General features: G+C 40.1%; 1 protein-coding gene across 1 annotated transcript in view; it reads left to right on the forward strand.

Moving 5' to 3' along the window:
* Window positions 1–27,566, forward strand: part of Taf4b (TATA-box binding protein associated factor 4b) — a gene marked incomplete at its 5' end in the record, with an annotated part of 144,285 nt that overhangs the window by 11,325 nt on the left and 105,394 nt on the right. The window contains 4 exons of the mRNA XM_023713331.1: window positions 19,231–19,376; window positions 20,619–20,726; window positions 26,511–26,672; window positions 26,772–26,894. Coding sequence (XP_023569099.1) covers window positions 19,231–19,376; window positions 20,619–20,726; window positions 26,511–26,672; window positions 26,772–26,894 — 539 coding nt within the window. The remainder of the gene's footprint in view (window positions 1–19,230; window positions 19,377–20,618; window positions 20,727–26,510; window positions 26,673–26,771; window positions 26,895–27,566) is intronic.

A 27,566-nucleotide genomic window follows, 5' to 3' on the forward strand; every position in this document is an offset into this window, starting at 1 on the left:
TTTTTTTTTTTTTTTTTTTTTTGCAGAACCCCAGATTGAACTCAGGCCCTTGCGCTTGCCAGGGAAACGCTTATTCCACTGAGCCATCTCCCCAGCCCCTTGAGACTGAGTGTTATGGCGCACATCTGTAGTCCCAGCACTTGGGAGGCTGTAAACAGGTGGATCACTATGAGTCGGATTTAACAGCAAGACCCTGAACAGCGTGTAGACCCTTCCCTAAAAGTAAAGAATCTACCCACTAAAAAAGGCCCAGCACCTCATGGTTTCACTGCTAAATTCTATGAATTTCACTAATACTTTTTTTTTTCCCCTGTATTTTTTAGGGAAGGGTCTACAGGGTGTTCAGGATCTCACTACTAGACTGAACTCATAGTGATCCGCCTGTTTACAGCCTCTCGAGCTGGGATTACAGGCACGCGCCACCACACCCAGTCTCAGTCGACCTCTCAGCATACCCTGGGGGTGGGGCTGGCATGCTGGCCAGGGGATCAACCCCTGGCCCCTGCACTTGCTTGCAGGTGCTTTAATCTGCTGACCTATTTTGCTGGCCCCTAGTTGATAGCTTCTTTATTACCATGTTTGTTATTAGATTGTTAAGAATATTTATGGCTTCCTGGATTAGCTTTGGTAATTTGTATGAATCTAGGAATCTGTCTACTTCTTCAGAAGTTGCTAATTTGTTGAAATATAATCTTTTAAATGTAGTACTTTTGGATTTGAACAATGTTCTGATTTCCACTTTTTCATTTATAATTGCATTAATGTGAATCTTTTCTGTCTTTTGATAAGTGGCCAAGTTCTTGTCTATTTTATTTATTCTTTTAAATAATTCTTTGGTTCGTTGATTTTTTGGGGGGGCTATCTTTTTTTAGGAAGGGGTCTCAATTTTATTGCTTTTGACTTTTTAGGAAGTTGAATTTTTTTTTGTTTTTTTCTTTTTGCGGTACTGGGGATTGAACGCAGGCCCTTGCACTTGTCAGGCAAGCGCTTATTCTCCTGAGCCATCTCCCCAGCCCCTGTGCTTCTTATTTTGTCATATTTGTTTCATGTTCTGTAAACATCACTTGCATTTTAAACTTTCTTTCTTTCCTTTTTGGTGGAACCGGGGATTGAACTCAGGCCCTTGCACTTGCCAGGGAAGTGCTTATTCCTCTGAGCCATCTCCCCAGCCCCCTTAAACTTCTTTCTTACATGCTTGTCAGACTCTGTTCATTCCATATTCACATTTGAACACTGAAAAGTTGGAGAAGGGAAGACATTTTTTGTATAAGGAATAATGGAAAATCAAATTGGTTCTGAGGCCCCAGGATTACACTTACAATTTAGTTTTCCAGGATTTGAATAAAATTTTCAGTGATTTCTATCTTGAATTCTATCATGGTTCTCAGTTTTCTTCTTAGCCTTATTGTTGGTATTACTAACTTTCTTTAGAGTCATAGTGATGATATTTTATACAAGTGAAACACACAGAAGAGCGCAGCAGTGAATGTTTGAACGCACTGACACAGCACTGTGCTGTCGCTGAGAGTGGGGCTTGTACCAGGTGTTGCCCTTCGCGTCCTCTTCGAGGTGCAGCACATGTCTTGCTTTTGGCCCAGACAGGTTTTTTTCAAGTTGGATTTTTGGGTCACCATCAAGCAAAATTAGGAACACTGTACAGGTTTCTTTTTCAAGCTTTGGTGTTTGGGTAGTGGAATATTTAAGCTTAGAGCCATTCAAAAATTGATGTATCACTATATTTGGGAAATTTTCTTCTATGGCTTTTGGAAAATGTTAGTAAATTCATCTGTGTTGTCTAACACCAATTAGCCTTAGACTGGTTTTCTTAATATTTTCTGGTAGCTTCTGGATAGTTTCTCTTGTTTTTTAATTTTTTCATGGCTTCTTGGAATACTTCATTATACTTTACTGTTTTGTCCTCATTTGCAGGTACTTTTTATAGGAGCCTGTCCTGGTCCTCGCCTGGTCTGAAAGTTTGTATTTGTAACCCCATGGATAAATTACTGCAATCCCGTCAAGTTAATTCCAGCCCAGCACTCCCAGTGCAACAACCCACAGTGAGAATAAAGACACTGAGGCATTTTTATAGACATGGGGAGGCAAGGGGCCCTAAGTCCAGCCATGGTGATGGCTTTCTGGACCAAAGGCCTCGACCTAGAGTCTAACCTGAGTTTTATTCAGTTGTGAAGGAGGAGTGACTTGAGGATGAGTGACTGAGAATTGCGGGAAGCAGGTGAGTACTGTGAGCTGGGCTAGGCAGGAGGCCTGCATTTACCTCTGTCATATGTAGAGAGAAGGATATACAGAAAAAGTAATATGCATTATACTATTGAGATAGTATCTAGTGTTTTGGGGTCTAATGCTTCAGCTCTGATGTGCAGTCTTTTTTTTTTTTTTTTTTCTGTACTGGGGATTGAACTCAAGTCCTTGTGCTTGCCAAGCAGGTGCTCATTCTACTGAACTATCTCCCCAGCCCCTTGATGTGTACTCTTTCAAGCCCCAGGAAGTCATAGCCTCTATCTTGAGACTTGATCCCAGCTGACAGTGTGGAACATTGGCTGTTCATCCTGTCTCAACCCAGCTCATATTAAAGAGCTGCAGGTGTGTATTATCAGGGGAACATGCGTGCCGTCTTCAGAGCCTACCACCAGAACCTCAGCTAAACCAATCTGCATTGCTTAAGGCCAATTGAAGGGAAAAGGAAAAACTCCTAGCCAGCTCTGTACTTAGCAATACATGGAAATAGGTTCAGGCACAGGCAAAATGGAGACAAATAGTCTTCTTTCAAGGAGAGTTGCTCAGGTGGACCTCCACAACTCTTGTCTTTACGTTGATCATTTCTACAATTTATTAATCCTATATAGTTCTTGTTTCAGGTATTTCTGTCTGACATCTCTTGAGGATTTTAATATCCTTGTTGAGTCTGTCATTCACATTTGAACTGTTGGTTAGCTTGTCCAGTTTTTTACTTATTTCTCTTGAACTCATTGTGGACATACTCAGGGACCTTGTTGTGGACTTTTGGTTCATTTCCTCTTTGAACTGGCCTGGTGTCATCAGCCCTTCCTATACTCTTTTCATGGAGTTCCACTGCCTGGCATTTGCTTTCCTTTTCCTTTGTGGCCCCTTGCTTTGCCTTGAGAGAGTTGAAAGACCTCAGGAGTCTTCTCTTGCGTTTCTTCCGCATGCTCCAGTGTATATCTGTGGGGTGTGTGTGAGTGTGTGTGTGAGAAAGTCGAGTAGAGTGAAGAGAGTTTGTGGTTTATTTGAAGATTTGTCTTAAAATATTGCCTCTGTGAAGTCTTTTTAGCTTTATATGTCCAGTAAGTAGCATTTAGTGCTGCTGTTGTTTATGTGAAGTGATCTGAAGTGCCTGTGTTTTGCAGAGAGAATTACTTCTGGCTGTAAGGGCATCAACTTTCAGAGATGTCCTCCAGGCTAAGCTAGCTCTTGTCCTTTGTGTTTGCCCCAGGATACTAGCACTTGTGTTTGTTAGGGAGGAAAGGTTGCAGCCTGTTTGGTGTAGTGTCCAGTTCTTTGCTAATGGACTGTAGTAACGGTTCTGCCCCCAGACAATCTGGATATTGGCATATACTGATCACCAGTTGATAACCGTAACTATGCCCCGTTGTCTGAAGTATTTCATATTTGAACAATTAACGGGATTATCAAGCACAAAGCATAATGAAAAAACTCTGTTGATTTGAACCTTTTACAGCTCAGCATAATAATATGGCTTTATTTTTTGTACTTCGCTTTTATACTTTTCTGCTGAATGGTTAAGACCAAGATAAAGCAAGGCCTGTATAATAAGAAATGTAACTTTAGTATCTGACACAGTCGGTCAAATCCCCTCAGGATTTAACCTGAAACCCTGTACTGCAGTTTGTAGATCCTTTGTCAGTGTCAGCCATGTGGATGAGTCACGGCCATTGCTTGACCACTTTGCTCTCTGTGAAAGCCTGAGAGAATATTTTCTCTCTAGGTGATTGTCCATATCTGTATATTCAAAATAGTTAGGATAAATATACAGCTACTTGCTCATAATTCAGTGATAGAAAGATTTGTTCTAATAGTGTTTGTGGACAGGATACCATGTCTGCATCTTGTACTATGAATAACCACTAAGACAACAATATGCAATGTATTAATTATTGAAACTGTCCTAATTGGTTTTAAAACTGTCTCATTGCTATTTGTTTTTCAATAAAATTTTTTTAAAAAAGAAAAACTCTAATAACGAACACTCTACCACTCTTAATGAAGGGAACAAGATCTGTAGTTATAGAACAAACTCTTAAGACAAACCAGGTGTTTATATATGTAAATACCTATGCAATAAAGCAATTTTAGTTCCTTTCAAACTAGAATAGTCTTGAGGTGTAGCAAGATATAGCTAACTACCTAAACATTCATTGGAGTAAATGATGTGGCTATGGGAAGATGAAGCAAAATGATATTCTGCATAATTAAACGCTGGAGGATGGAAGGAAGGTGGTTAGATTGCTCTTAAGTGTCCTATTAAGGAGTGAGTAAAGGAAAATTAGTAATATTAAAGAACAATAACAGAAAAAACAAGTAGGCTGAGGATTAGTAAGACAGGTTAATAAAAATGGAGATTGAACTAGAGGACAAGAGAATAAGAAATACTCAGGAAATATTATTTAGTCTGAGGCTGCCCAGTATTAGTGCTGGGTGTCACACAGTCTCTGGCCAGTCTAGGCTTGGCGAAGACAATGAGAGCTGGGTGTTGACTAAATTGGAGCATTGGATTCTGAGCACTGGCTCTTGGGTGAATGCTTGCTTGCTGGGGGCCAACACTGGGTACCTGACTCAAGAAAAAATAATTCCTACATATTTTTATTTTATTTATTTTTTATGTATTTGGTACAGGGTTTTACTATGCAGCTCAGACTCATGGTGATCCTCCTGTTTCCAGCCTCCCCAGATGGGGTTACAGGAATGCACCACCACACCCAGTCTTGGTGGCCTGCTCAGCTCGCACTGGGGTGGGGCTGGTGTAGCATGTGGTACTGGCCTCGAACCCTGGTCCCTGTACTTGCCCAAGCAGGTGCTTAGTCCACTGAGCTATCTTGCCAGCCCTCCTACATATTTTTAGAAGAGTATTTTCCAAGCCTGCAGTTTTTTTAAATCTCAAAACATCACACTCCTCATTACCCTTCCTTATAGTTTATAAGTTTCTGAGAGATTTCTTATCTCTCTTTTTTATTTATTTTTTATTTTTTTGGCGGAACTGGGGATTGAACTCAGACCCTTGCGCTTGGCAGGGAGGTGCTTATTCTACTGAGTCATCTCCCCAGCCCCCTAGGTTTCTCAGCTCGGTGGTGCCATGTTCACAAACCACTGCTCAAGTGCCCAGGCCATCCAAAGAAAGGCGTAGAGCATTGGATTCTGAGCACTGGCTCTTGGGTGAATGCTTGCTTGCTGGGGGCCAACACTGGGTACCTGATATAAATATTGTAGTGTCTAGCTCCAGACACCAAGTGGAGGTTAATGTCGCACTGGCACACCCAGAGGGGATGCAGGTGCTGCCAGGACTGACGTGGGGAGATGCTAGCTGAAACAGTGAGGGTGCAGGGCACTATGTGGTGTCACACTGGTGTCCAGAGCAGTGGGCAGACTTGGTAGACTCTTCTTTTTTTTTTTTTTTTTTTTTGCAGAACTGGGGATTGAACTCAGGCCCTTGTGCTTGCCAGGGAAGCGCTTATACCCCTGAGCCATCTCCCTGACCCCCAAACTTCAGACAACTATTTATTTATTTATTTTTTGGTGGAACTAGGGATTGAACTCAGACCCTTGCGATTGCCAGTGAAGTGCTTATTCCACTGAGCCATCTCCCCAGCCCACTTGGTAGACTCTTAACCCTTGCTACTAGGCAGGTAGAGGACTAGTCTATTGTGCTAGACTGTGACTGTGCCCAGTACTCTTGAGAAACACAGAATGGAGATGCTGTTGTGCCCAACCTGGAGGCAGTGTATCTGGTGCTAGACAGAAGCTACCACAGTCAGTTGTATTAGGGAAAGATTTGCACTTGATTGGAGCTCCACAAGGAGACCGAGGCTGCCCAGTATTCGTGCTGGGTGTCACACAGTCTCTGGCCAGTCTAAGCTTGGTGAAGACAATGAGAGCTGGGTGTTGACTAAAGCCAGCCCAGGGTGCAAGGTTACAGATTCAAACTGGACCCGTGTTAGCTCTGTGTGGTAGGTGAATGTCTCAGATGTTGTGGGACAAACTTCAGTCTCCTGCCAGTGACTTAGGCACGCCTAGTGTCCATTACTGAACAGTCCCTACATAACCAAAGATCACTTGTTTGTCCTCTTGGAGTCTGAGATAAGGTAGGTAGGAAGGGAACCTCTTGTGCCACTGATCACTGGCCTCTTGCTGTCTGCTAGCAAAAATGTTGCTGGGCGTCAGCCTTGTGTGTGGAGAGCAGACAGTGGGACAAAGGTGCATGTATACCCCCAAATCTATCCTGTGAGGCTAGACTGCCTCACTTCTGGGATCCAACCAGCTATTTGGGAAGTTCTCAAAATGGCTGTGTGAGAGTGGAGGCCCTGCAGGTCAGCCCTGTCTAGGTGTTTCCCCTCTTTTTAACTCCTATATTTTGTTCGAGTCTCTTTCTTTCAAGTTGACTTTTTTATATCAAGGAATATGTCTCCTTCCAATTATCTATGATTTTGGTTGATTTTCTGAGTCTCTCAGATATGACTCTGTATTCAGCCATGTTGGATATAAAATAATTTGTTTTTCAGTGTTCCATGTATTAAACCAACCTTGCATTTCTGCGAAAAAATGTTATGTGGTCCTTTTTATATATTACTGAATTTAGTTTGCTAGTACTGGATTGATAATTTTGGTATCTATGTTCATGAGGTTATAATTAGTTGATAGTTTTCTTATGATGTCCTTGTCTGCTTTTGGTATTGGTTATACTGACCTTATAGATGGGGTGTACTGTCAGGTAGTAGTCAAGTAAATTTGATAATACTTAACCTTACAGAATGAATTGAGACATAGTCCCTTCTTGTGGTGTTTTGGAAAGGGTTGAGGGGAATGGTAGAGGAGAATTAGCTCATGGCATGGCAGCAGGAAGGAGAGAGTTTGATCAGGAGATGAGCAAGGGAGACAGAACCAGCATGTACTCCCAGTGGCCCATCTCCTGGGAAGAGGCCCCATCCCCACCACATTTAGCTATAAACTCATCAGCTAATCACACTCATGATGCATCACCTTGTAAGAGCCCTGCTTGCATGTGTATGAGGCCTTTGGGGACATCTGGATATAACCATGACATTGACCTTGTGTCTGGTTATGTTGTGTATGTGTGGTGCTGGGGATCCAGTTCAAGGTCTCGCCATTGTGTATGTGTGGTGCTGGGGATCCAGTTCAAAGCCTCGTGTGTGCTACACAAGCACTGTACTACTGAGCTACACCCGTATCCCTCACGAAACTTGATTGAAAGTGAGGTGTTGAAGTTGTATCATTTTTTAAAATTTAATTTAATTTTATTGAGAAACAAATATGAATGAGACAGTTTCAAAGCTGATTAATAGGGCAGTTTCAATAATTAATACCTTGTACATTGTTATCTTCTCAGTGGTTATCCATAGTACAAGAAGCAGACAGGATATCCTGTCCAAATACTATAAGTACAAATTTTTCTTCTCATTGAATTAGGCGAAAGTAGCTGTATATCTATCCAACTATTTTGTATATACAAATACAAAATGGTCCTTCCTTTGTATCCCCTTTTTTTTGTTTAGTCCAGTCAGAGATGGATATTCTATTGGCATGTAAATACTGTAGGTGCTTGAATTCAGCCAAACAATCCAACACAGTCCAGCAGTCCATAATAGTAGTGGGTTATCCACAGAATTTGTTGACTTGAGGCATTTACAGCTCAGCATATTAATATGGCTTTACTGTATATACCTCGTTTTTATACTTTTCTGCTGGATGGTTAAAACCAAGATAAAGCAAGACCTATATAACAAGAAATGTAACTTTTGTATCTGATAAGGTCAGTCAAATACCCTCAGGATGTATCTTGTAACCCTGTACCGCACTTGTAGATCTTTTGTCAGTGTTAGCCATGTGGATGACTCATGGCCATTGCTTGACCAATTTGCTCTCTGTGAAAGCCTGAGAGAATGTTTTCTCTCCATGTGACTCTCCTTAGGCACACTCTACATCATCAGTCACATTCCTCTGTGGCTGCATAATCTCCTTGATCAGAAAATTTGGGGCACAACCGAGTTACATGGTGTTACAGTACTGGTTCTCCTATGTCCTGAGTCTTCACTGACCTCCAAAGGCTAGGACCAAAATGTTGGCTGCCCTTGCATCTCTTCCTTTTCTCCAATTTTTGATCTGCAAACTTTGGTTGTTAACCCTCCAGAAGAGAAGCTTATTATTGCCCTGCAGCATATGCAGTTCATTTTACCCTATCTGTCTAAATATCAAACATTTTAGGCATAACATGGAACAGGTATTTTCCATCAAGTATTGATGTGTTGAACTTTAAGTCTTTACAGAATATGAAGAAAAAAATAATTAAAAAAATAGGAATAAACACTTAACATATTTTTACACAGATAGAAATATATGAAAAGAAATCTAACCATATACAGCATTATAGCAGGACAGTCCTGTGACTTTTTTTTTCTTTTCCTTGTGTCTTTTTTTCATTTCTTACCCTTTATTTAAAGAAAAAAACCTTTTACTTGCGAGACAGTATGGTAATAGTTAGTATGTCATGACAAGAAGTACGTACTTAGAAGATCAGAATGACAGACATTCCAAGCGTGACCCTTCTATTACACATTGCTGTTATCAGTGCAGTGGCTTGGTTCACAGGTATTAGCATATATAATTAGTCAGGGTGAGAATCCTATCAATTAACTGCTAGTTTCAAAGACCTGCTGATGTTTCTCAGGATCATTGCCTTACCTATCTTGTACATATAAATGTATGGCTTTGCCCCTGTCCTGTTTCCCAGCTTTTCTCCTTGCCCTCTCCTTATTGTCCAATCCTCAAGTTCTCGCTTTCCTTTTAATTGTGTTACACCTTTCTATTTGTAGTTCTTCTTTTGAGTTCTTATAGGGAGACAATATGATATTTACACATGTGGGTCTGGTTTATTTCGCTTATAAGTATATCTTCAAGTAGCATCCACTTAAATATAAAGGCTTCGAGTTTATCATTCTTTATAGCTGAATAATACTCCATTGTATAGAAATACCACATCTTTTACAACCATTCCTCATGTGATGGGCATCTTGGTTGTTTCCAAGATTTGGCTATCACAAGTTGTGTTGCTATAAACATAGGTACACATATGTCACTATGATGTTTTCAGTTCCTCTGGGAAAATTCCCAGTAGGGGGATAGCTGGTTTGAATGAGACTTCCAGTCCTAGTTTTTTAAGGAGTCTCCACACTGATTTCCATAATGGTTGCACCAGTCTACATTCCCACCAGCAGTGGAGAAGGGTTTCCTTTTCCCCATAACCTCTCCAACATTTGTTGTTAGTTGATTTGTTTATGATAGCCATTCTTTCTAGGGTAAGATGGTATCTCAGTATTGTTTTAATTTGCATTTCACATATTGCTTCTTTAATTTGGTCCTCTGAGAAGTGTGTGTTCATCTTGTATGCCCATTTCTGGATTGAGGGGCCCTGATGTTTTTTAGTTCTTTATAAATTTGAGAGAGCAGACATTTGTCTGTTTATTAGTTAAGATTTTTTTGAAATTTGTGGGTTGTGTTTTCACTCTGTTGGTAATTTCTTTTGCCATGCAAAAACTTCTCAATAAGAGCAGGTCCCAGTTGTTAATTCTTTCAACTATTACCCGAGCGATTTCATTTTTGTTTATGAACTATTTACCTACCCCTATGTCTTCAAGAGATCCTCCTACTTTCTCTTCCAGGAGATTTAGTGTTTCTGTCTTAATGTTCAGGTCTTTAATCCATTTTGACTTTAGCTTAGTGCATGGTGATGGACCTAGGTCAAGTTTTAGTTTTTGGCATGTAGAGAACCAGTTTTTCCAGCACCATTTGTTAAAGAGGCTATCTTTCTTCCAGTAGGCGTGTTTGGCCCCTTTGTTGAAGAGCAGGTGGTTGAATGTGTTCTTAGAGGCCTCTGCATCTTCTAATCTTTTCCACTGATCCTCAGGCCTATTTTGTTGCAAATACCATGCTGATTTTATCACAGTAGCTTTGTAATATAATTTCAAGTCAGGAATTGTAGTGCCTCCTGCCTTGTCTTTGTTGACCAGGATTGCCTTTACTATTCTGGGTCTTTCCTGGTTCCAAATAAATTTTAGGAACAATTTCTCTAAGTCTGGGAGGTATGTTGTTGGTAGTTTGATAAGGATTGAATTAAATCTGTACAATAATTTTGGGAGTATGGCCATCTTCATGATGTTGGTTCTTCCTATGCAGGAGCAGGGAATATCTTTCCATTTTCTGAAATCCTCTACGATCTCTTTTTTCAGAGTACTGTAATTTTCCATGAAAATGTCTTTGACCTCTTTACTTAGATGAATTCCAAGGTATTTCATTTTCCTTGGTGCTATTGTAAAAGGTACTGTGTTTCTAATTTTCCTCTCAGTGTGTTTGTTATCTGTGTAGAGGAGTGCTATTGACTTTTGGGTATTGACTTTGTATACTGCTATGCTACTGAATTTCTGTACTAAATCTAGTAGCTTCTTGGTGGAGATTTTTGGGTCTTCCAAGTAAAGTATCATGTCATCTACAAATAATGATAATTTAACTTCTTCTTTATCTATTTCTTACTCCTTTTATTTCTCTGTCTTGTCTAATGGCTCTAGCTAATGATTCCAGAACTATATTGAATAGGAGTGGTGATAGAGGACATCTTGTGTTGTACCAGATCTGAGAGTAAAAGATCTCAGTTTTCCCCCCTTGAGAATTGTATTAGCCATTGCATTGTCATAGATGACTTTTTATCAGATTGAAGTTGAGGCCTTATATTCTAATTTTCTGTAGGACTTTGAACATGAATAAGTGTTTGACTTTGTCAAAAGCCTTTTGTGCATCAATGGAGATGATCATGTGGTTTTTAGTTTTCGCTCTATTGATATAGTGTATTACATTTATAGATTTTTGAATATTGAACCATACTTGCATCCCTGAGATGAATCCTATCTGGTCATGGTGTATGATCTTCTTGATGATTTGCTGTATTCTATTTGCTAGGATTTTATTGAGGATTTTGGTATCTATGTTCATGAGGGAGATAGGCCTGTAGTTCTCTTTCTTGGTTGTGTCTTTACCTGGTTTTGGTATCAGTGTAATACTTGCTACCAGGAATGATTTTGGGAGAACTGTTTTCAATTTCATGGAAGAGTTTGAGGAATGTAGGGATTATATCTTCTGTAAATTTCTTGTAGAATTCAGCTGTGAATCCATCGAGGCCTGGACTTTTCTTTGTTGGTGGGCTTTTTATTACATCTTGTATTTCACTGGCTATTACTGGGTTATCGAGAGTTGTTATATCTTCTTGATTCAGTTTTGGTAATTTGTACCTTTCTAGGAATCTGCCCATTTTATCTGTGTCTTCTATTCTGTGATCGTAAAGATTCTCAAAGTAGCTATTGATAATCTTCTGAATTTCCACTGGGTCTGTGCTGATTACACCCTTTTCATTCCTTATTGCTTGTATTTGAATTGTTTCTTTCCTCTTTTTGATGTGATTAGCTGGGGCTTATCAATTTTATTTAATCTTCCAGAGAATCAGCTTTTTGATTCTTTAATTCTTTGAATTGTTTTCTTCATCTCAATTGAATTAATTTCTGCTCTAATCTTTATGATTTCTTCCCATCTTTGGGCTCTGAGTTTGGTTTGCTCTTCCTTTTCTAGATGTTGGAGGTGCAGCATTAGGGTGTTTATTTGTTCCAGTTCTGTTTCCCTAATGTGTGAGTTCAAAGCTATGAATTTCCCTCTGAGAATTGCTTTCATCACATCCCATAAGTTCTGATACGTTGTGGTTGAGTTTTCATTCAATTGTAGATATTATTGAATTTCTTGTTTAATTTCATCTGTAACCTATTGATTGCGGAGTAGGCTGTTTAATTTCCATGTATTTAGGGGTTTTTTCTGGTTTCTTTTGTCGTTTATTTCCAGTTTCATTGCACTGTAGTCAGATAATATGCTTGAGATGATTTCTGTTTTCTTGCATATATTTAAGCATACCTATGGACTAGTATGTGGTCTATTTTAAAAAATGACTAGTGTAGCAGAAAAAATGTGTATTCCGCTGTGGTTGGGTGGCACACTGTTTATGTCCATGAAGTCCATTTGTTTCAAGCTCTGGTTCAGTTCTGCTACTTCTTTGCTAATTTTTTGTCTGATTGACCTATCTTTTTGGGATAAGGACATTTTAAGGTTTCCTGTTAAGATTATGGTATTGGATATCAGATTTTACATGTCCATTAAGGTTTATAGTTGGGTGCTACCGTGTTTGGTGCTTACATATTTATGAGTGTTACTTCTTCCTCTTGAATTTTTCCCCTAACCAGTATATAGTGGCCTTCTTTATTTCCTTTGGTCACTCTTGGTTTGAAGTTGAAACTATCTGAGAACAGAATTACTACCCCTGCTGTTTTCTGAGGTGCTGGGGCATATAGTATTATTTTCAATCCTTTGACTTTCAGCCTATGAATGTCTTCATGAGTTAAGTGTGTTTCTTGTAACAGCATATTGTTGGATTTTGTTTCTTAATCCACTGTGCCAATGTATTTCTCTTAATGGGTGAATTGAGTCCATTTACATTGATGGTTATAATCGAGATGTGTTGACTTTCAATTGAAATGTTATTTACTGTTGTTTACTTCTTTTTGTCCTGTGTTTGTTTGCCCTGTTTAGTGGGTTCATTCTGTTCTCGTTTGTGGAGTTGTGATCATTTTGGTCCCTCTCTAGAGCATCTTTCAGTAGTCTGTGTAGGGTTGGCTTTGTCATCATGAAATTCTTTATTTGTTCTTTGTCATGGAAGTATTTCACTTCTCCATCAAACCTGAAAGAGAGTTTTGCAGGATATAAGTAGTCTGGGCTGGGATTTGTTTTCATAGAGGACTTGAAGTACTCTGCTCCATGCTTTTCTTGCCTTCATGGTTTGTGAAGAGAAGTCGGCCGTAATTCTGATGGGTTTTCCTTTGAATGTGATCTGCTTCTTTTCTCTAGTGGCTTCCAGTAAGTTGTTCTTGTGCTGGATTTCTGGGATCTTGACTATTATATGTCTGGGTGTGTTTTTAATTGGGTTGAAGTTATTTGTCGTTCTGTATGCTTCGGTTACCTGAATGTCAGATTGTTTCCTCATATTTGGGAAGTTTTCTGCTATTACTTCTGCCCGTATTTTTTTAATGTCATTTGTGTTCACTCGTTCTTTCTCATTGATGCCCATTAGTCTCACATTGTTCATCTTTGCATCATCTTGCAGGTGATGGATTATTCTTTCCTGCATCCTAGTTGTTTTTAAGAGATCTTTTCTTAATTTTTAACTAGCTGCACCAGTGTCTTCAAGATCTGAAACTCTGTCTTCACTTTCACTCAAATGGTTTTGCAGGCTTTTGATTGAGATTTTAAGTTCTTCTATATCTCTTTGACTCTGCTTCACGCGATCTATTTCTTTCATGTATTACTTATTAAACAATCCATCATTTTTTAGTCTCCTGTATTTTTTATCAATGTCTTCTTTTTTATTGAGAAATAAATATGAGACAGTTTCACAGCTGATTAATAGGACAGTTTTGATAATCAATACATTGTATATTGTTATATTCTTAGTGGTTATCTATAGTACAAGAAGCAGACAGGATATTATGTCCAAACCCTGTTAGTACACCTCTTTCTTCTCATTGAATTAAGCAAAAGTAGCTGTAAATTTATCCTATTTTATATATGGAAATACAAAATGATCTTTCCTTTGTATCCTTTTTTTAAAAATTCTCTGTCAGAGGTGAATATTCTGTTGGCATCTAAATACTATAGGTATTTGAATTCAACTAAACAATCTAACACTGTCTAGCAGTCTGTAATATTAGTGGGTTATCCTCAGAGGTTATTGTGTTGAGCCTTTTACAGCTCATCATATTACTATGGCTTTACTTTATATATCTCGTTTTTATACTTTTCTGCTGGATGGTTAAATCCAAGATATAGCAAGACCTATATAACAAGAAATGTAACTTTTGTATCTGATAAGGTTAGCCAAGTACTCTCAGGATTTATCTTGTAGCCTTGTACCACTCTTTGTACATCATTTTGTCAGTGTCAGACATGTGGATGAGTCATGGCCATTGCTTGACCAATTTGCTCTCTGTGAAAGCCTGAGAAAATGTTTTTTCTCTCCATGTGACTCTCCCCAGACACACTGTACTTCATCGAACACATTCCTCTGTGGCTCCATAATCTTCCTGATCAGAAGATTTGGAGCACAACTGAGTTACATGTTGTTACAGTACAGGTTCTCCTATGTCCCGAATCTTCACTGACCTTGAAAGGCTATGGCCAAAATGTTGGCTGACCTTGCAGCCCTTCCTTTTCTCCAATTTTGAACTGCTAAGTTGGGTTGTTAACTCTCCAGAACCGAAGGTAATTATTAGCCTGCAATATATGCAGTTCATTTTACCCTATCTGTCTAAGTATCAAACATTCTGGCATATCATGGAACAGGTATTTTCCATCAAATATTGATATGTTGAACTTTAAAATGTCTTCTTTAGAAGCAGTTATTAATTCTTTTACTGCAGAGTTTTTTTCAGATTGGGTTTTCTCCATGTTTCTGTATTTGATTCTTTACTTTAGATGCTGTAATTCAGAGATTCCTTTTTTTATTTCAGAAATTAATTCTGCTCTGAGTTCCTTTATACCTTTCTGCTGTTGTTTATTTACTTCTGATGCTATTACTTCATACATTTCAGTTGAGCTAGTGTCCTCTGCACTTGTTCTGGGTGGGCTTGAGGCCTGAGATTCCATTTTGCTCCTTGTAGAGCTTTGGTCCAGTTATAACCTTATTGCCTAATGAAATTCAGTTACCAATGTACCATGTTCTAGTTTTTGCAGTTGTGCCTTGGGTCTGGCTACTGTGCTTAGCTCCTTCCTGCTGCTGCCTTAGAGGTAAGCCTGCTGTGCACCTCTGGCAAGATGTTCTGCTCCTGGATTAGCTGCATGGTTTTGACCCTAGTCTCACTGCAGGGACTTTAGCTGTGGAGTTTCACCCCAGGCCTGTATGCCAGGCCTGGGCTGGTTCTGGAGGGGAATGAGCGAGGGGGCAGGAGACCACAGAAGCTCTCCCACACACTCACTGGGCCTCGCTTTGGCAGGTTTGTAGGGCTCCCTGGAGCTTGGGGGAAGTTCTCACTCACAAGGCGGGCTGTGCTGGCTCTGGAGGGGCGAAAGAGGTCTGGAGAATGCTGGGAAAGGTCTCTCTCATGTGGCAGGCCTGGGCTTGGGCCTGGGCTTGGTCCGGCAGGCGCAGGACAGAGCAGAAGCTCTCCCACACACTCGCAGGGCCTGGGTTTGGGCGGATATCAATATCATTGTTGAATTCTCTATTTTTCTCTTTATTTATAATTTGTTTTTAATGAAAAGTTCTGATTAAAATGTTGAAGTTTTGTTTTTCAAATGTACAGCTCTCTCTCTCTCTCTCTCTCTCTCTCTCTCTCTCTCTCTCTCTCTCTTTGGAGGCAGGGTCTTGTTGTATAATTCAGGCTGCCTTTAAACTTGCTATGTATTCCAAGCTGGCCTCCAACTCACGTTGATCCTCCTGGCTCAGCCTGAGTTCTGTGATTACAGTCATGTGCCATGACACCTGGCTGTTGCATCTTTCTGATTAGGCTCTTTATCATTATAAATACTGTTTATTTATTTTTTTGTGGAACCAGGGATTGAACTCAGGCCCTTGTGCTTGCCAGGGAAGCACTTATTCTACTGAGCCGTCTCCCCAGCCCCACCTTTTATTTTTTTACTTAAAAATTTCTAGTGACTTTCCTTGTATAAATTACTTTGATACTAGTGGTGAGCACTGTAGTCATTTTTTTTTTTTTTCCTAAGGGGGTAATTATATTAATGAGGGCAGAGCCTTCTCAGTGAGGTACATCTTCAGCTGTTTAAATTTATTTGTTTATTTTTTGTTTGAGACTGGATCTTGCTAAGTTATCTATCCCGGGTGCTGTGGTTTGTGCATGTTTGTCCCTGCAAAGCCTCATGTAGTCACTGGGGCATGGTCCTAGAGTTGTGATTCATTGATGATCCAAGGCTGGGGTTATGGGTCTGAGTACTGCTGGGATTAAGTCTGTGAGTGCTACACCTAGGCAGGGCAGGTGAGGAGGAGAGAGACTTGCTCTCAGTAGCCTCTGTTCCTGTTACTCCTCCCTTTTGCTCTTGCTCTTTGCTGCTGCCATGAAAGGTTGGTCTGTGCTGTGTGCCACTCTTCCTTGGAGTCAGCTAAGTATAGAGTGAAACCTCCAGGAACTGTGAGCTAAATAAATCTTACCTTCCTTCATTTGGGGTGTGGGGTATTTGTCCCACCAATGAAAGAAGAGTAACTGAGACACTGGGCTTGAGCTTCCAGTTCCCCTACCACAACCTCTCAGAGTGCTGGGATTACAGGTATGCACTATGATGCCTGTATCCTTGAATGCTTTTAATCTAATTTATGTGTCTCAATAGGTAGCACATAGGTGGATTTGGATTTTTTAAAATCCAGTCCTATACTTTATGCCTTTTGCTTGGAGTATTTAATACATTTATATTTAATGGTTTATATAGTTGGAGTTAGGTCTACCATTTACTTTTGTTTTCTGTGTTTATTTATTTATTTTTGTTTCTCTAGTCCTGTCTCATTTAAACAGGTGTTGTCTTCATTTTTCACTGTTTTAAAAACATTTCTCCTATGCCATATATTGCTATAGCTCTTTGTATTTATCCTGTTTAAAGTTTTGTCGAGCTGTTTCGATTGTTTTCCACCTAATTGGGAAGGACTCTGTACCTGTGGGTTAGCTTTAACCTCTCATGAAATGCTAGTCTTCTTTTAATAGCTCCACCATATTTGGGGGTGCCCTTGATCTTGTCCACACTTTATTTAAAGCAATTCTGTTCCTTTAGGGAGAACTTTAGAGCACATGCCAGGCCTATATGGCGTGCTTCTTTCCACTGGCCCCTTTGCTTTAGGAACGGGGTACTAGGTGGGACTGAGTGACACTCTAGTCTCCCCTGACTAGTCAGCGTAAAGCCCCAATCTTGTGAAGGAGCTGGGCTTGGAGTCACTGGAGTCCCAGCATTCTCAGTGTGCCATCTCTGAAGTATAGAGCCTTCTTTTCTATGAGTGGGGACAGGTGGAAGAAGAGAACCTCTTGAAACTCTGGGATGTATGTGTCTTAACTTTATCATCTTCAGTATGGGTGTGGGGTGCAGATTCTAGAAAGGGAAGAGCTGGGATTCACCTCTCCCAGGAAGGTAGCGCAGCCTTTGCAGGAAGCTCAGGAGACAGGGAGCTTTGTGTTCTTGGCTGTACTACGGTAAGTGCAGTTTCTGTCGTGCTAAGCTGAGAAAGTAGAGGGAGACGGTTGGTTGCAGTTCACATGCCACTGGTTCTTGCTATTCTTCATGACTATATAGATTTGTATTGATAGTTTATTTTCAAAGGCTTTCACTGGTTGTATTAAAAATAATTTTCACTGTCTGTTTTGTTGGGGAATAGGTTTGAGGGGCTGCTCACGCTGCCATTTTGGAAGTGGAGCTCCAGCTGTGACTGTTCCAGTTAGGAAGGCTGGGTTGTAGGGCGTGCCGAGGGAAACAGCTTGGCGCAGTCATGTAAATGGGGTCAAGTTGTGTCAGATTACACCTACCAAGCATGACAGAACCTTTTTAACTGTCATTGGGCTTACTTTTACCATTCTAGGTAGCTATGAAGGGAGTGATAGCTCACTGTGGTCTTAATTTACCTCCTTTTGCTGTCGCCTTGTTTCTTATATGCACTTTTGAATACTTGTCCTTTGAATATATGTGAACTAAAGTTTTATTCAAAAAAATAAAGTCTTATTCCATTTTTGTGCCTTGTCTTTTAACTAAAGAGCTCCTTTGGTAATCAGTTCTTACTTTAAATGTAATTGAATGTATCACATTTTACTTACTTTTAAGAAGTCCCTGTCCTTGCCTATTGTAAGTTCAAAAGATAATTTTCTATACTAAGTTAAATTTAGTTTTACTTTTGTATCACTAGTGAATGTGTGAGAAACAGATATCTCATTTAATTTTTTCCCACAGCTAATAGACCCAACCCTGTTTATTTTGTAGTCAGTTCTTTACTTCTGAGGCTGTGGGGCCTCTTATAAAAAACTGACATAGGTTGAGAGTCTAATCCAAAATCTGAGGCTATTTTTTGGTGTGTGCAAAATACTAGAGACTGAATCTAGGACTTTCTCACTGAGGTATTTCTCCCCAGTTTCTCTCTTTTAAAAAAAAAAAAAATGGTGTGCTGAAATGGCTATTGAGACTGGGCATGGTGGCATATGCCTGTAATCCCAGTTCTTGGGAGGCTGAACACAGGAGAATCACTGAGTCTGATCTACGTAGTGAGACCCTGTAGACCCTGTAGACCCTATACTAAAATACAAAAAAAAAAAAAAAAAGTTCTCCCCGAGTCACGAAATTGCCAAGGCTGGGATTAAACTCCCATAGCCTTGGGATTATAGTCATGTGCCATTATACCTAGCTCAAAATCCAAAACTTTTGGATTTTAAGCATAGTCAATTTTGGCTTTTCACATTACATAGTCAATTGTTAAAGTGTATGCAAATACTTAAAAATCCAAAAAATTATAAAAGCTGAATACTAGTGAGGCCAAGCACTTTTTGGGTGATAATTAAGTCTATTTTGGGGTTCTGTTCTGTACCAACTTGTTTTAGTGGTGGGCTGTTGCCGTACAAACTTAATAATACAGCTTTATAATTTTGGTATCATGAGAAAAACTGTTTTCCTTTCAAGAGTATTTTCCCAGATGTTTACTAGACTCTTTAATATGTTAAGTAGCCTTCAGTGGAAGCACGTACCACCCTCTTGTATGTACTCAGTGCACATGGAATTTGTTGCATACTGAGTGTTATTTACAGTGCTGAAATGGTAGAAGGAAGTGTACGTGATGCTTGTTATTTATGAATTCAACTTACGTTTTCTCCTTTTTAACTCCAGGAACAGTTTTGATCAGAAGTAACAGTGGCCAGTTGATGTTGGTGTCTCCTCAGCCAGGGGTGACGAGAGCAGAAGCCGCGAGCACCGTAACTGCCCGGCCAGCGGTCCCGGTGACCACGCAAGCCGTCAAGATCTGCACGATGACGGTAAATCCCCTACCCTCCTCAGCGTGCCGGCTGATTCCTTCATATAAAGGTGTATATATTTCTTAGTAAGAATAACTTGAGATGGTGTAACTCAGCCTCTTAAACTAAGTGACTTTCTTTGAATATGCTGATTTAATTAAGGTTTTTTGTTTTATCATTTGATAATTAGTAAAGATTGAATGGAAATTCAGTCCTTTTAAATTTTTATTTATTTATTTTTGTATTCAGTACAGGGTCTACGGGGTCTCACTACACGAATTGGATTCTAGTGATCCTCCTGTCTCAGCCCATGAAGTGCTGGGATTATAGGCATGTGCAAAAATTCAATCTTTATACTCAAAAATTTTATAATTCTCTAAGGATGTTCAAAAGGGCAACTTGCATCTTAAAAGAAAGTAAACATTCTGCTTCACTTTTCACTTGTAGTGGGACAGTAAGGCTCTTGTGAATCACATTCATTTTTATCTATACCGTGTAGAAATTAAGACATACAACAAGAGCTGTAATAGATCATTAGCTTTACATGTTAGAAAATGATTTTTTTTATATACATAGTGATCTTTCTAGATGACTGAAGCTTATGGGACAGAATTTTAAAATATTTCTGTGGATATTTTTATTTAAACATAAAATGCTGAATATAGTTTAACATTTTCTTAATGACTCAGGCCATTTGAATTAAAATTCCATTTTGGGGTCAGTATAATTCCTTGCCCATTTTGTTTGTTTTTATGTTCTCATTTGAATACTCTGGTTTCTCTTCAGATCCTATAAATCTTTCACCTTTTATGTTCTCATTTGACTCTAGATGCTTAACTAGTTATTTTCTCTGTCAATAATTCTTGGCTCTCTCCCTTTCTTATTTGCTCTCTCTGTGGGTTAAGAATATGGAGTAGTGGGGTTTTGTTGCTATTTAAATATTAAATAAGAATTTATATGGCTCCTGTACAGTCACCGTCAAGTTCAAGCTTTCAATGCAGAATGCTATAGTGCTTATTTTGTGTGATGCTTCAGATAAAAGGGTGCTTACGGATTTGGTGCCTTAGAAATGTGAAACGGGTGCCACCTGGCAAGCTCACTGTTTGGGGTGATAGTACGGAGTGCGCATGTGCCCTTAATATTACAAATCCAGTTACAACAAGTAAGTTTCCAAGGGACAGCTGCTCTTGTGTTCTCCACAGTCCTGATTGATTGTAAGAAACTAGTACTGATGACTTTGCTATCTTGTCTCTTCCCCCTAAGAATTCTAGCTCACAGCTGCTCAAGAAAGTGGCGGCGGCACCTGTTAAGACGTTGGCACAAGTAGGGACTACTGCGGCAACCACTGCTCCAAACTGTTCCTCAGTACAAGTGAGTTGTGACTTACGTGTGGCTGTGTGTGTGCTAGTTACTCTTGCTTTTTTCTTTCTTATTTAGCTGCTTCCTGCCAAATGTGTAAGTTGCTGAGTAGGTGACATCATGACAATTAAGGTGGGAAATGCTGGTGATGAGGGAAACCAGAAAGTAGGGTGTGTACTCTTGGGTATATTTTACTGAAATGTATTAGAGTGACCAAAATATACCTAAGAGCCATGTGTCAGGGTCTCTTGAAGTAGATGATGAGCTAGAATTTGGTATCTGAGATATTTTTAGGGATTAGTACCTGTGGGATGGAAGGAGAGTAAGAATTTAGACTTGTTGCAGACCCAGTACAGCTTCAGCCAACCTAGTGGAGAACTTAGAGCACACAAGGCTTGCTAGCATTGTCCCACCTGGCCAACACAGTCAGATGCCTCTTCCTTCTGGGATCATCCAGTGGACAGGAGATGTTCTGGGGAAGTGGTACTAAAGAGCAAAGGTGTACCTGCAGCGGAAGAAGACCTGAAGGAGCTGACGAGCCCAGCAGTGTTCCCAGGGGCTAGGACCATACAGACCCTTGCCTTCTGCTGGTTCATCACAGTCTGCCCTTCCCTCACTTGGATCTACCACGACGCGCATGTTGGGCCCAGCTGCTCTGCTGTGCTGATAGATTTTTTCTTGGGGAAATAAAAGAGGAGGTGAATAGGCTAGATGGCAGCTCCACTGCTGCTCTTGTCTTGGGCCGCCACCAGTGCGAGTCTTCTCCCTCTTCTGCCCATGTCAGATCACCCCGATCCTGAACTACTGACTGTGCTAGGCTTTGTGAGATTGTTGGGCCAAAGACTGTCATATGTTTTATTAAATATTTAAACTAGCACTAGTTTAGTAGTTTTTTCATTGAATATATTTCTTAGACATTGCATATATTTATAATGGCATTGGTTAAAGATAGATTGCAGAGAAGACACCAACCTGATCTTAGAAAGTTAAGATTACCATTTGTACGTCATAAATTTTCATGACATGAAAAACAAATTGTGCTGCCTAACTGAAGGAGCTGCGCTGTCCTGACCTTCGAGGGCAAAGCAGATTTCCTGGAAGCTACTTCTTGCGTTGTACTAGAGTCTTCACATCCTAAACCTTGATCTTGCCCTTGATAACTAAAGCCATGGTTCTGTGTCGGTGCCCTCTGAATATTTAATGGTGTTTTACAAGTGAAAGAAAGAAAGTGAAAGCTTGTATTCATTTAGTTGCTAATCACAATTGGTGGACACTGATTACATTTGTCACTTTTATAAAGATCTAGAAGTCTGAATTTAGGTAGGTGGGAAAGCTCAAACTGAAACAGAATTTTTAAAAATTATGAATGTAGTTTCCAAACTGGAGGTATAGAGTTCTATGTTGTGTCAATATATACCTGAAACTTTCACAGTAGGAATCAGAGATTTTTAAAAATGTTCTCAAATGTTACAGTGACCTTGAAATATTCATGTTAATTATCATTATAATTAGCATGAATCTTGGCTCTACTATCAAGCTTCGTTTTGTTTTTTGTGTCTCTGAGGACTGAACCTGAGGAGTGTTAAACTATATCCTCAACTATTTTTAAATTTTGAGATCAGTTTTGCTAATTGGCCTATGCAGGCCTCACACTTTGTCTTCTTGTCTCCATCATCCTGGTGATTGCAAATAGGTTCCAACTAGACAGCCTCTGATCTTGTTGTTTAGTACACTAATAAAGAAGTTGTATGTCAAAGAAGATAATATAATGGTATATCTAGATTGCTATGTACAACTATATGTCTGTCATTAATATTGACATTTCTGTGTGGATTGTTTTTCCTTATTTGCATTAGTACGCATTTTAAATTGGGTTATTCCTCATTGATAATCTAGGGCAATAGAAATTGTCAAATAGTGCAGTTAAAGATTCTGCATCCACTGTCAGAAGCAAAGCATCTTCATTTGGGAGTACTTCCTAGAAATGAGGAAGAACTTAGAAATGAGACTACATAGGATTCTTTGTATATAGGGAGCCCTTTCTGGTCCTAATCGTGGTCTGGCAGGTTTATATTTGTAATCCTGTGGAAAAGCTATTGGAATTCTAGTGAGTTAATTCCTATCTACTGCTTTCAGTGCAACCCTTGGAGAGAATAAAGACACAAAGGCGTATTTGTAGTTGTAGGAAGCCAAGGGGTCCTAAGTCCAGCTAGGACAAGGGCTAACTGCAACAAAGGCCTCAAGCTAGAGCCACCCTGGGTTTCTTAATTCATGAAGAAGGGGGTGGCTGGAGGATGAGTGACTGTGAGAAAGGCAGGAAGTAGGCGAGTGCCGTGAGCTGGGCTGGGTAGGAGGCCTTCGTTCACCTCTGCAGTCGAAGAGCAGGGGAGGGGGAGGGAGAAAGAGAGAGATGCAGAAAGCATAATCTGCATAATGCGAAGGCACAATTGAGGTAATATCTGTTGTTTTGGGATCAGTGCTTCACTGAGATGTATAATCTTTTATGCCCTGGGAAGTCATAGCCTCTTATCGCGATGCTCAATTTCAGCTGAGAGCATGGAGCCTGCATTCCATCCTGCCCAGCTTACAGGTTTCTAGGGCCAGGGGTAGGGTAACACTGCCCTGTTACCTTGTTTCAAAGACTACACATCTGCACCTCGGCTGGACCGATTTGCATTGCCTAACGCCACCTGAAGGAATAAGGAAAGTCCTAGCCAGCTCTGCACACAGCAGTACAGGGAAAAGGGCCAGGCTCAGCCAAAGTGGACACCATTGCTCTTCTTTGAAGGAGAGGTGGTCCTCTGCACTTGAATTTGATTATTTGACCAGAAAGGCAAATTCATGTGTTAAGAAATTTTTAAAATGTGTATTTTCCTAGCAATTTTTGCTTAACATGTCTTAAAACATAGTCTATTCTAGTAAATATAACGTAAAAACTAATTAAAACTTATCTTCAGTTTTAGATTGTGTTTAATGAGGAAGATACAGATCTGACTATTATTAGGTTATGTAACCATGCAAGTGATTTCTTTCTTAGAGTTAATATTTTTAATCAAATAACAATCCTAAAAGGATTACTCTTTTAGACAGGTACAGAAAATCCCCCTCCTTTGGTTCTGGGAATTGAACTCAGGACCTTGCACTTGCGAGGCAGGCACTTAGGCCACTCAGCTATATCCCAGGTGAAAATCACCCTTTTTGAAATGCAATTTGTTCTACTAAATTTGCATATAGTTTATGTTTCTAGCTCTACATATAACTTATTTCACCTAGATTTATTTCACAAATACTCCAAGCCTTTGATCCTGTCTCCAAGACGTACCTAATCAATGCAATACAGTCTTGCAAAGAACCGAAATGCCAATGGCTGTACTAGAGTACTGAGTCTTAAGTTATGGTTAAATATAAGAGCACCCATCCATCATTGCCCGGGGAGACCAGGACTGTATACTTCTCCCTGTCCTTAAAATGTGTAACTAGTGTGGACGGTACATGTCTCTGATAAGGCACAGGTAGTGGGTTTATTAGAGAGCATTTTGAAGGACAGATTTGTACTGGAGTGTGTTAGTCTGCAATACCTGAGGTAAATTGACTTGGAAACGTTTAGGGGCATGGTGGTACATGTGTAATCCCAGCACGGGGGATGTGGAAGCAAGGGCTCGTGAGTTTGAGGCTAGCCTGGACTACCTATTGAGACCCTGGAGAGACAGACAGAGACAGGTTTCACATGTCAGGAACCATGAGAGATAGGAGGGGTGGGGTGTGTGTCCCAGTCTCCAGTTCAAGTGCCTACCTCAGTGACTGGAAGCCTTCCCGTAGGATCTACCTCTCCAATATTTTGCCTACTCCCAGAAGCACCTTGGGCTGTGAACCAGGCTTTTGACACGTGGACTATTGGGGAATATTTCAGGCCCAAGCAATAGTATGGAGAAAGGATACAATATTGATAAGAAAAGTAAAGTGCCATATATACTTCCTCACAAACAACAGACCACTTTTTCTCAGCTCACGTTTCACTGGATCTTGTTTCACTTCAGAGGTGAGGGGACAGCCTTCCTCTGAGGGGTCCCTCTCACAGTCATCAAAGACATAATTGCTAAGCCAAATTCTAGATTATGCCTTTTTAAATTTTTTTTTCCTGTATTTAGGACGGGTCTACAGGATCTACAGGGTCTCACAGCATAGATCAGACTCATAGTGATTCTCCTGTTTACAGCCTCCCAAGTGCTGGGATTATAGGCAGGCTCCGCCACACCCAGTCTCAATCTCTTCCTCAGCCCACTCTGGGGGCGGGGTCAGCAGGGCAGGCCCAGGGATCAGATCCCAGCCCCTGCATCTGCCTAAGAAGACACTCTAATCCGCTGAGCTATTTGGCCGGCCCATGCCTTCTTAAATGTAGTATTACCTAGAGTTTGTGACAGATAATGTGCTCTGAAGAAAGACTTTCTGTACGTAAGTCTGGAAGGTCATTTAAAAATTCTTCAGAAGGGTTCAGAAGAAGCTACACAGTTGTTGCCTCTGGAAAGCAGGAGTAAGGGCATGAGGAGGAGGGGGGTGGTGCCGTTTTGTTGTTGCTTTTGAGACTTTCTCTACTTAATAGAATTTTACTAATTTAGTTGTAATTTTTAATTATACCTCTTTTGTTCACTATTTCATCATTAGTTCTGCATCATACCAGCGTTTTAAATTTCCTCCCCTTTTCCCATGAATACATTGTTGTCTGATATACGCACCAGTCTCTAAAGTGGAAATTTTGGTGTACGTTCAAATTGACGTAGCTTAACTATCGAAGAAGGAAATTTTCTTTCTTTCTGGTCTTTTTTTTTTCCCCCGGTACTGGGGATTGAACTCAGGACCCTGTGCTTGCCAGACAAGCGCTTTTTCCACTGAGCTATCTCGCCAGGCCCCAGGAAGTTTTCTTGACCATTATAACAAACTGACTTTTCTTGGTGGGTGCTTGCAGAACATAAGCATTTAAATTAAAATCATAGTGCAATATTCAGTTTTGTGTGTTAATTGTGAATACTGCTCCTTGTCACCTGCTTCCCACCCTAAGCTGTTCTTATGTTCCGCAGCTTTTAATGTTTGAGACACTGGTTTTTGAAAATTATTACCTGTTGCGATCTCTTGTATTAAAATATTTGTCCTGCAGGTGGTGCTAGAGTCACATCTCATTCCAAAAGAATGGAGAATGAATTTTTCTGTATGAAAAATACCACATTTTGTAATATTCTTAATGCTTATTTTAATGGTCTGTTTAAAAGCAGCCTGCTTGCATATAAGATAATCAGTAGATCACGTTGCTTAATATGTTGGAAGAAACAGAAGAGTGCCAGGCAGATAATTCTTTGTTTTCCTATAAAGACCAGCTATTTTAAATACTTATGGAGAGGCATGAACAATACTTTTTGGGGATTTACTTGTATGGAATTCTCTTTTGTAGACAACTCCGGGGTAGAAGAACTGTTGCTATCCTATTTTTGTATAGGAATGAGAGGATTTAGCAGGCTAGTAACTTGCCTGTACTCAATAGAGTAGTGTAATATATAATAATAGTATAAGTAATAGAACAGAACTTGCCTGTACTTAGTGTACCATCGTAGGTGGCAGTAAAATGTAGGAGGGTAGATGAGAGTGAATCCCAGGTATGTTGGAGTCCAGAGCTCTGTGTTACGCTTCTGTGGACTCTTACTGCGTCCCCTCAAAGCAGAGATGTCCAGATCGATTGGTAGTTGACTAGGTGTGAAGTGCGGTACCCAGCGACACTTACCTTAGCGTGTCCTAATTCAATTTCAGTCAATACCTGTGCCAGCCAGTGTTGTCGCGGTTACTCCTGTAAAGCCGGTGAGTACTGTGACCACCTTGAAGCCTGCAGAAGTGGGGACACCGTCTGCGCCCTCAGATGAGCCCACTTCTAAAGCAGAGAACTCAGCAGCTGCTCAGGCAGGTCTTTCTCCGGTACGCTCCTGCTTGCTGCGTACACCAATACGGTTTCTTGCCAGAGTTCTCGAATCTCATTTGCTGGCTAACGCTTGTGCTATGTTTCTTGACGTTTAGGCGATGTTAGAAAACGTGAAGAAGTGTAAAAACTTCCTTGCCATGTTAATAAAACTAGCATGTAGTGGGTCGCAGTCTCCAGAGATGGGGCGGAACGTGAAGAAGCTGGTAGAGCAGCTTTTGGTAAGTTCGTAAAATGTTGTTAAGTTTTATAGGAATCCATAGGACATGTTATGAATGGGAAATACCTGGTTTTGATGAGGTGTATTTTAAATGTGCTTCTTGACAATTGTACATGTATTTAAAACATGTGCTGAGAAGATAATAAGGACTGCAAGTACGAGGGATGGAACCCAGAGCCTAACACATGGTAGGGTCACTGAGCCGTGCTTCCTGCCCAATTTTGAGTTTTGATTTAGGGAGAGTCTTGCTGTGCAGTTGGGGCTGGCCTGAACTCACTGGGTAGCCCATGCGCGCCTCGAACTTGCAGCGATTCTCCTGCCTGAGCCTCCCAGTGCTGGGGTTACAGACATGTGCCACCATGCCCAGCCAAGTTTGAAATTTTTTTGACTAGTGTAATCTATAGATTTACCTGACTAAATAATTAATGTTTTTATGTATTTAATGGGCACCTTTTCCAAGTGGAACCCACGTATATTTCAAATATTTCATACATTCTTTACGTCTTTTAAAAATATTCTTGTAGATAATAGAATATATTTGAAATAGTTTCCCATTTGGGAAGATGTTTGAATGTCTTTAAAAATATATAGCCTGTGTACAAATTTGAAATTTGAGTGTCTTAAACACTGAATTCTTGTTCTTGGCTTTCTAAGGGATGCTAGTTTTGGGGGG

This window comes from Octodon degus, unplaced genomic scaffold (assembly GCF_000260255.1).
Source record: "Octodon degus isolate 3935 unplaced genomic scaffold, OctDeg1.0 scaffold00003, whole genome shotgun sequence".
Lineage (NCBI taxonomy): Eukaryota > Metazoa > Chordata > Mammalia > Rodentia > Octodontidae > Octodon > Octodon degus.